This window comes from Corapipo altera, unplaced genomic scaffold, assembly GCF_003945725.1.
Source record: "Corapipo altera isolate COAL_440 unplaced genomic scaffold, ASM394572v1 45, whole genome shotgun sequence".
Taxonomy (NCBI): Eukaryota; Metazoa; Chordata; class Aves; order Passeriformes; family Pipridae; genus Corapipo; species Corapipo altera.
The window spans coordinates 6,988,334-6,998,251 of record NW_020884877.1 but is presented as its reverse complement, the minus strand read 5'-3'; the positions used below and the strand labels follow the sequence as shown (position 1 = coordinate 6,998,251).

The 9,918-nt window shown below is 42.9% G+C and overlaps 1 protein-coding gene across 2 annotated transcripts in view; it reads right to left on the bottom strand.

The window, feature by feature from the left end:
• Positions 1 to 654: 654 nt before the first annotated feature.
• Positions 655 to 9,918, bottom strand: part of BZW1 (basic leucine zipper and W2 domains 1) — a 9,858-nt gene continuing 594 nt past the window's right edge. Inside the window, exons 2-12 of one of the 2 annotated variants that reach the window (XM_027636604.1) lie at positions 9,732 to 9,805; positions 7,542 to 7,718; positions 5,835 to 5,929; positions 5,524 to 5,589; positions 5,116 to 5,251; positions 4,403 to 4,512; positions 4,112 to 4,282; positions 3,695 to 3,841; positions 3,228 to 3,366; positions 2,243 to 2,365; positions 657 to 1,982 (exon numbers count right to left, since the gene is read on the bottom strand). In XM_027636604.1, the coding sequence (XP_027492405.1) occupies positions 1,951 to 1,982; positions 2,243 to 2,365; positions 3,228 to 3,366; positions 3,695 to 3,841; positions 4,112 to 4,282; positions 4,403 to 4,512; positions 5,116 to 5,251; positions 5,524 to 5,589; positions 5,835 to 5,929; positions 7,542 to 7,718; positions 9,732 to 9,795 (1,260 nt within the window). In that variant the 5' untranslated portion in view covers positions 9,796 to 9,805 and the 3' untranslated portion in view covers positions 657 to 1,950. Of the gene's footprint in view, positions 1,983 to 2,242; positions 2,366 to 3,227; positions 3,367 to 3,694; positions 3,842 to 4,111; positions 4,283 to 4,402; positions 4,513 to 5,115; positions 5,252 to 5,523; positions 5,590 to 5,834; positions 5,930 to 7,541; positions 7,719 to 9,731; positions 9,806 to 9,918 lie in introns of those variants that run through there. The other variant, XM_027636605.1, reaches the window with a different exon arrangement.

Here is a 9,918-nt window from a genome sequence, read left to right as displayed (position 1 = left end):
GGACAACACAGAATTTTGAATAACAGGCTACGTTCTGTTTGTAGGGAAACACAGATGTTTCTGTGCTGGCCAGCTGGCTTGGGATGAACAGAGTCCTGCAGGCATATACATATCAACACACTGTAAGCCACTGAAGGTGAGACAGGGGAAATGCTTTTGTGGAGAGGAGCTTCAAGTGCAATTATAAGATAAGCAACAGAACATCTTGAATTTTCATGAATGAATTCATAATGATGTGCCAGGATTCTGATCACAAAGAATCTCTTTGGCCTTGTTCAGAAGACACTGGAGTATGACCCGAACAACCACACTTCTCTTAAACAAGCACTGCAGCAGCCTCTCTTCTCTCTCTTCTGCCCAGACATGCAGAAAAAGGGTGCAGGCTCCTGAAGCCAAGCAGGCTGACTCATAGGGCAGTGCACCAAAGAACCGGAATGCCATTGACTACTTATTACTTGGTTATTTTGTAAATACTTTATGTTGTAAATGCTTTACTTAGTAGTATGACTTTTTGGATACTTAAATTCAATCCAGCTGCTGACATCGAACTTATTTAGTATATTGATGAACCTGATTATGTTTTCTCATTAAATCAAACTTGTGGGACACTGGCACTTTTAACATATGGAAAAGAGCACCCTAACACCAAGGAAGTATTATTGTAATTATGTTTTATTCTATGGTCCTTGAAATAGCAGAAGACCTGCTTTTTACCCTTTAGTGTCACTGTTGTTTTCTTTTTGGATAAGGAGCAGAGATATCCCTTGACATTAAGTGTAAGGATGGCCTTTATTTGCTTTAAAAAAAAAAAGTTACAAAGTAAGGAAGATCACTGTAGTATTGAACAGATTGCATTGTGATGACCAATTTTTTCATTATTTTATTAGGTGTACTCTGGTTACCAGTATTTCAGTTAATGCTCACTTAGCTTACAACAGTATAGACTTCACTCTTTGACCCAGTCTTTCTGAATTGAACTGTCCTGAGAATTTCCATTAGGAATTAAAGTTTCAGGGAGCAGATAAGCAGTTTGGTTTAGCATGTCAACTGCCAGCATAAAATAATCTTTGAACTTTGAGGGGTGGAGTTTTGGCCATCTTAGCTTCCAGCAGCCATGCATTTACAGAGCAGCACAAAGAAGCTGCCCCCCCAGCCAGCAGCATAGCCCGGCTCGAGAAAGCTGTATATGGGACAGCACTGCTTGTACTTCCATGAGGGAAGGGGAAAGGAGCCCCCAGAACTGATGCTCAGCCACAAGGGCACCTGACAGCCCCTCAGGAACACAGGCCACCAGCTGTGACAGCCAGCAGGCTCAGAGGTGCCACTCTTCATGTCCTACACAGTTAGCAGTCACTGCCACCACAACAGCCTGCAGGAGTGGGGCACCCACCTCACCCCACAGTTGGAATAGAGGATTGCTTTATGCTGGAAGTCTAGTAAAGGGATGACAAAGTACTTGGGAACATGGACAGCCACTGATGAAAGGGGCTATTTGGAGTAAGTGTTACAGACTGCAGTGCCACACAAGCCATGGTTGATTCACTTGGAGACTTTTTACAGTTTAATCTGCAAGCAGAACTGCCCTGTCTTATTCACCATATCACATCTACTCCAATACAGACAGAAATCCCAAGGGGTAAGGTGGATTTCACTGTGGAAGGCTTTAAATGATAGTATTACAGTAGAAAATACAGGAGGTAGAAGGTAACTGAAAGGACAAATGCAGGTTAGAGTCAAATCTATAACAGCTCCAGTAAGCTACTTGAACATGGTTTTAAAAACTAAATCCAGTATTTCAATAACTATAGAAAACAGTTAAAATAAATTGCCATGAGAGCCCTTATATCATGCTTGATACAGGGAGGTAGGATGTAAGAATCAGAAGGACACATGAGACATGACACTTATCTACAGCTCCTGTTTGCTTTACTGAGGACAGAGTTTCTCAGGTCAGTCACCTTCTTCAGCTTCAGACTCCGACTCTGCAACAGAGACACCTTGTCAGCAGCCTGCCCACAGGTCAGCCCCCAGCCCTGAGCTCACTGCTGCCCTGCATCCTGCATAAAAGCTGCTGTTGGATCCACATGGATTTCACAGGCAAGCTTTTTTAGCCAGTACCAGGGTAGGGGGCACTCTTGTCTTAGGGAGGCAATTTAACATCCCCACCCTTAGCCACACAGTGTTATTGCACAAGGGTTCCCAAAATGAACAAGCTCTGCTTGTGAGCTAAGCTGCTGCTCACCTTCTTCAGCATTCTTGAGCCATTCAACAAACTTTTTCATCTGTTCCAGAAAAACACTCTTTCCTTTAGCAAGATGTGCATCTTTGTACCACTTCAAGATGGGTTCTTCACTCAGAACTTCAGCTGTAAGATGTGCAAGAGCAGTGAGAACCCCCGACTGCCAGCCTTTGCTTTCCCCCCCCTAGAAGCATCACATGCTCCTTCTGTGGGTACGGCTGGACAGAGCTGCACTAGGAGAGGCTCCTGTTTTAAAATTCTGAGAGCTGTGCATTTTGGATTGGCTGCTGGGATTTTCCTGAGTACTGCATCTAGGGGCCGCACTTTCGCTCCCACTAACAGTCTGGGGGGTATTTCAGAGTTATCTGAGATGGCACACACTGAGGATTTCAGTTAACAGCTAAGAACAGATACAAATTCTTTAAAGTCAAAAGTACACCACAGAAAGTGTTTAGCTGTTTTTAAAATGTTAGGATATAATTTTCAGTTTAACAAGTCTCCGCAGCTGCACAGCATGTTTTTCAGTAACACCTTTTATCAGACATTAAAAAGAGAGCTTACAACACCCCAGAACATGGTGGTGGTCTCCATCTATGGCTGTTCACAGTCAATGTTAAGAGCACTAAGAAGAATACAGTCATGTATCTTTCCCTAACTTAAAAGGGACAAAGTGCCTTAAAATCAAAATTTAGCTTTGAACTATTACAACTCTTGAATAGATCTACAGTAGACAGGCAGCATCTTTGTCTGGAGGTGTACTTCCCCATGTCCCAAGGACCAGCCACATGCACCTTTGCATTTTACTGCTCCATTTTTGCAAACAGAAGGTAGAAAATTCTTCAGCTCATGAAGCGCAGTGTTGTAACACTGATCTTCCCTAAAGGACTTAACTAGGACTGAAGCATTCTGCTTCAGAAGTTCCAAAACGCCCAATCAACCAAAACAACCCCTCAAAAACCCCACAAAACTACAACCCCGCAGAAGTTACCTTTATAGAAGAGCACCACTATTTTCTGGAAGGCCTTCATGAAGTGAATGTTGTCATAACAATACTCCTGAATCTTCAACAGAAGAGTCAGCTCTGACTGACCTTGGGTGGTGAAGGCAGCAAGTAGAGGGCTGTATTGCTGTAACAAGAACAACAAATTGGCACATGCAAACACTTCACGTGTACCGCCTGACTAGGCTGGTTTCACAGTCTCCATCAGCCACTGCTTATGAAATCTGCAACCACTGCCCCACCCCAGAGTGCTCCTGCAGCAGCCATGCTGCCTCTGCCCCAGGAACCTGGCCTGTAATACTCCCTGCAATACAAGAGAAAGAATTCCCCATCTAATGCTGTCTCTGCATTAGCAGGGTTGGTACAAGGCTTTAACACTTAAAAAGGAGCTCAAGACAGAAGGAAGCACAAGCCCTACCCAAGGGGTGCAGAATTCCATAGTGAAGTTACAATACCTTCAAATGCTTAATGGCTTGCTCTGCTACCAGCTCCTCCTTTTTGTTCCATTCCACCGTGCTCATTACACTTGACCAGATTATGGCTACCACAGTCTGTTCCGAGATGTTGTTTTTCTTCATCTCCTCCTTCACGTACAAGATGATCTGCCAGTTAAGTAAGAGTCAGCACAAAGACCACATATGGCACTAAGCTAAATTAAAACTTCTGTTCTGAAGGCAACCCAGAAGGTTTCAGAACCACACACAACCTCCTTCATCATACAGCAGAATTCAAGACATTAAGGAAAGGCTACAAAGCTAATACCAAAATCCCCTGGTCCTAATTTTAATTCCTGGTGAGAGCTAAGTTCGGTATGAGAGACAGACACACACACACAGAAAGCACCTCCACCTCATCTCCAGACAAATACTTACATCCTTGAAGGGATCTCCCCGCGACATCTGCTCCTGCAGTTCTTTCTGCAGCTCCTTCCGAGCTCCTATGGATTGCTGGTTCCGAACATACTCAGAAAGTTCTTTTAGTCCTGCTTCAGTGAAGTACTTAGAGAAGTGTTCAACACTTTGTTTGTTGGCTGGAAAGAGTTCCTGAAAACAAAGTTTACAACCTTTTTGTGAAAGAAATGTGTGTTGAGTACCTTGCTGGCAAATGCTATTTTACTAAACTGGCTTAAGAAGCAGTAGGAGAGTAATTTCAGTGGTACTCACCATCAGTCTATTATCCATGTTTACTTTGCGAAGACTGACAGCCACTGCATTAATATCTTTCTCATTTATCCATGATTTGAACAGCTTGACTGCAAAAGCTGCAGAAACACCTGTGCAATAAGGACAGTACAGTTTTTAGTGACAGTACTAAAAACAAAAAACAAAGGGAATCATCATAAGGCCCAAGTTAAGGGCACCTGGTATGTCAGACCCCTGCTCAGAGCAGCAGCAGCTGTGCTCCCAACAACCCTAGCACAGTCTGCAGAACCCCTCCCTGCCTGAGGATACTGCAGCCTCCAGCACACTGGACTTCTCTTACCATTCAGCGACATGAAGTCTTCCCTGTACTAAACTCAACTCTCCTTGCTGCAATTTAGGAAGAAACCTAAAGACATGACACACCTTTTGCATGCTGAAAGGTCCCTCTCCAAAATACAATACTGCATCGCTGGGTAACACCAGTGATGGCAGCCCCCCAGTGTCAAAAAGGCAAGTCCTACACACAAGCTTTCTGAAAAAGCTCATTTTCTGAAGTCTTAGCAGGACCTTCCAGGTTGTGGGGCAGCACGTTTACCTTTGCTAATCCTGTAGTTAATCTATCACCAGATGAAGCTAGAGAGCTGCAAGGAGCATTGTTGTTGTAATACCCACCTACTTGTCATGGTTCTGTCCCCCACCATCTTCCCCTAAAGGAGGAGTTTGGCAACACTTACCTTCTTTAACCAAGTTCTCATTGTAAAGACTGTTGAGAATCGATGCATTCAGTGTCCCATTGGCCAGCAGAATACCCGTCAGCATGGCCAGTTTGTTCCGCTCAGATTCTGAGAACCCTTTCAGGAACAGCAGCAACTGCAAGAGAAAGTAAGAAGAGCTGCCCTGAAACCACCATCTTTCACTAAACTTTGGACGCTGTGTTAAACATTTCTGTTTCAGTCAAACTGTTCAATTAGCAGAAGCACTGGTAGTCTTCTCCACTAGTGACAGCAGCTTGCTGTTCTTTTATTAGAAACTTGGAAGTGTTGTATTTTAATAATCTACTTTATGCTGTAACTCTTCTACAGTGATTAACTAGCAGAATTTGAAGGTTTATTTGTCTGCTGATAAAGACCCACTCTCCATACCTTTTTGACTTCATCCTCAAAGCCTTTCTCCAGGTACTTGTAACGCCTGATGAGCTTGTTAAAAACCTAAAAAGACACAGAGCATATTATTTTTTGCTCTAAACTATCATTCAATTACAATTTTAAAAAACCAAGTTCAGTAAAGTGGGTCTGAACTCTACAGAGAACTTTTAGAACACTGCTACTCTTACCACTTCCAGTATGCTTCTTAAAGCCACATATTATTCTCACCCAAACTTTCAACTACACAAACATTTCATTTTTGACCACTAAACAGTTTTAAGTTAAATTGTACTCATTTCAGAACTAACCTGAGCAAATGCTTGCATGGTTTCTAGGTCTTCCTGTGCTGCAAATACACAGACGTTTGTGCGTGTCATGTCATCTGCCAAGGTACCACCTGGGGCTGGAGGAGGATTTCAGCATTAGTAGTGTTACTCCCCAGGGAGAGTACTGAGTAGTCTCCACAGTAAGAACTCCAATTCCCCAAACACGCAACACACTGTCCTTTCGTGATGCTGAATGACCTGGCCACTGAAGATATCCCCGCATTTCCATCTGTTCCACTGCTGCAGTGGAACCTTAAAATCAGTACCTCAGATTTGAATATTTAAATATTCTGGCCCCCTACTGCTAAGTGGATTGGCAAAACATCTTGTTTGCACGTGACTAAGTTAACATGGCCATGTAAGTGCCTCTTCTCTTAAAGGGAACCACTGAAACTGCTTAATTGTAGCAAGTGTCTCTAGTGTCTGCAGCAATAGTGCTTTTTAAGTGCCTTTTACGTGACACAGTAAGTCACAATAGGAGACTGAAACATGTAGAGATGCATGTTGAAAATTCAGTGCCCCAGAGATGAGTTTGAAACTTGAGGGTTTTTTAGGCTGCTTCACTAATGAAAGTGCATTCAGGTCACCAGCTTCACTGCCAGAACACCTCATCATGGATTTCTATGCCATCCTACATACAATGGAGATCCTTATGTTATTAGCCAGATATACAGCTTTAAAAACAGAGATGAGTGTTAACAGTAATATTAAAAGGTGGTAAGGCAACAGGATGTCAGTTTTTATTCTGGCCTTATCTGACTGAAGATCAAAGTCATTCTACTCAGCTATGTGTTACAGAGAGGGACTTGAGTAAAGGACCCCATATTACCAGTAACGCAGCAATGCCTTCTTCCCTTCCCTCTCAGCCTTATTCCTAGGAGAAACACTTCCTAACACAATATGCACTGGTTAAGACTCTTAAATGTAAACCCACATATTATAACAATTACAACCTGTTAGGTGAGCAGCTGTTCCTCTTTGCTCTTCACACACGTGTACATGAGTTTATAAGACTTTTCGTCATCACATTTCACTTCCTCAGTTCCCTGTGTTTTCTGCTGACTCAACCACCCTCTCATTTCTCACTCCCTGATGTCTGCTAGAGCCCATAACCCACAGTCAACAACAAATGATTTGTAATAGCATTTCCAAGAGCACTTCAGATTCTTCTGTAAACAAGTTTCCTTTCCAAAATAAGAGGGCAGGATGCACAGAGCACAGGATAATGTCAGAATCATTCAGGGCAACTCCACTGGTCTTGTGACCACAGACCACACACGTGAAACAAGCATTCATCCACCTCACACCATCAGAAGTGAACTTGACTAAAGAGTCAAGACCTACACCTGGTAAAAAAAAAAACCAAAAAACAAACCAACAAAAAACAACCAAACACACAACCAACCAACAAAAAATGCCAAACAATCCAATATATCTTTTTTTAAGCCAAATTTGTACAATCTACACTTTGAAGAACGCAAACAGACTCAAGTAAAACTGCAGGAAGGTACACAGAGCATTTCTACAGTAATTGCTTAGTCACCAAGTCATATAGTTTACCACAGATAACTTAAACCCTGTTCCACACGCTGAACGGGCTCTTTAGCAGAGTTTTTACACTGAAAGAAAACTGAGCTTTTGCAGAGTCACGTGAATAAAACTGACAGCAGCCACATCAAAAGGACTTACCCAGCATTCCACCAGCCACCAGGATGTCAAAAAGTGTTTCTGCATAGCGGCGATAGTCAAGTTTTGCACCAGAAGCATCAAGAAACTTTGCTACTGCCTCCAAGTCAGTGCCAGTTTCACTTAAACCTTGAATAATACAGTCCTGGAACTGAGTAGGGTCAAACCTCTCTTTTTCATCTGTAAAGAGAAAGTGTTGAAATAAAATTTCTGTACGCTGTTTTTTGGTTTTTATTTTGTTATTTCAGTCTTATTAAAAAAAAACAAACTAAACCAAATTTGCACTGACAAACTTATTAAGTAGTACAAACAGTGACTTAATAGCATAGCCTGAAATGAATTTCAGTGGCCAATACAGCAGTGAGGAGTCTTGCTGCTTTCACTCCCCTGTTCAGTCAAGGCTGGGAGAAAGGCTACCAAAAGCTAGAACATTGCTTAGTTACTTCTAATTGAATTCTTACCGTATTTTCAGAACAGTTGTTCACAATGATCATTACTTGACTCTAATAAAGCTTACCTGACTTCTCAGTTTGATTCTTATACCCCACTGACATATAAAATCACTCTTTCCTCCAAAACAGGTGACTTAGCTCATGCTGGAAGGCAATTCTTAATACATGCCCCTACAGTTTTGTACATTTGACTCCATTACTATGTTTCATTTCAGCTCTTTGGGCCTCTCACTGTTTTGGAAGAAATACTCTGACTGACAAGCTGAAGTTAGAGTCATATGACAGTGTTCACTTTTCAGCTATGAAGACCATCCCCTCCTTTTAATATGGAATTAAATGAGTCTGAAGTAATTGCTTTTCCTCAACTGCCTGGGGGAAATGTAGACATATGAGCTAACTTAATGGGCTATAATTGCATATCTATTTAGCATCTTTTGTTATTGTTAAAGCAGAACACATATTTCTCCATATCTGAGATACATCCGCTGATCATTGCCTTGTTTTCACTACAGGTAGTAGTCAATATGCAACAAATCCATCCATGTAACTAACACAAAACCTTAAACAGAAGTAGTCTTTAATTTTGCTCATCTCTATTTGTCCTTAGATTATGCAAACCATGCGCTGAGAAGCTTTCAAAGATACAGAACTCAGCTGCATATCCTATTTTGAGTGCTGTCTACAACAGCTTAGCCACTTCTGGTGGGTTAGCAACCTAGCTGGCATACTGGTGTCCATGTAAGTACCCACACACTGGTAACAGCTGGGTGGAAGTCTGGAAATACTGGATCAGTTATCTTCCAGGACAAATCCACAAAGCTCGTTGTTCCAGCAGTTGCTTGAAAACAAACTGTGGTTAAATGTTTTAGAAGAGACTAAAAGCCAGGCCACTAGCATTTCCTCTGCTGGACAGACTAGATTGAACTCTCTCACTCAAGAGTTTCTCAAGGGGCTTTGACATTAAAACAGGTTCTGTAAATCAAAGCATCCTTCTGCACGTGCAGAATCCTTAAAGCTGCCTGAGCTGGAACACTGCTGGTATCCTAGTAAAGCAGTATTGAACAGGAACTCTAAGAGCTGCATCCACTTCCTCTATGGGTTTAAAAAAAACCCCACCAAAATACTAAGTTATTCATCGCCCCTCTTCAGTCATTAACTCTTCATATGGAAGTAACTGTGCTCCTACAGAGACAGGCATTTGCACATCCCACACCTTGGGCTTTTTTTGGATGTTCGCTGGGGAGTGGGTCTGTTTGTGTGATTTTGTTGTGGGTTTTTTCTGTCAGTTTTTTTATATTAGGTATTCTTATAACATTAAGGGGACAATGTAACTTTTATCCAGTGGCTAGGACTGAAACCCTTATTACATTAGATGCTCCTTCGATGCATGTATCAACCTGCAAAAAGCCTGTGATGGAGCTCTCCTGTAATTCCGGGTTATCAGATACTTCTGCTTTCAGGCTAAACACACTTCACACGGTTCCAGAATGACCGTCTCCTAAGCCGAGCTTATCACAGTAAATTCGGCAACAACTCTTACTGCCAAATATGTCTGATTAGTGCAGAGAACGCTACAGCCCCCAGAGTCAGCCTCCAGACTCTGCACTTGGCACGCTCTCACTTAAAGGAGTTCTGAGAAGAGCATAAAGGCACTGGTTTGTTTGCGGACACAAACCGATGTTTTACCGACCGCACGGCGCCGGCAGCCGGTCCTGGCAGCGGGCACGGCGCAAGAACTCACCTCTCTTTCTGGTTTTAAAACGCTGGCCCGATAGTGTCGGCTTCTGCGGCTTTTGATTATTCATAAAAGACACCCTGCAAGGAAACAGAGTCACCCCTCAGGGCACTGGCGAAGGGGCCGTGCCGCTCCTGGCCGCCAGCCCCGCGGCGCTGGGCGGTGCGGGCGGCGCCGGCTCCCGGCACGCACC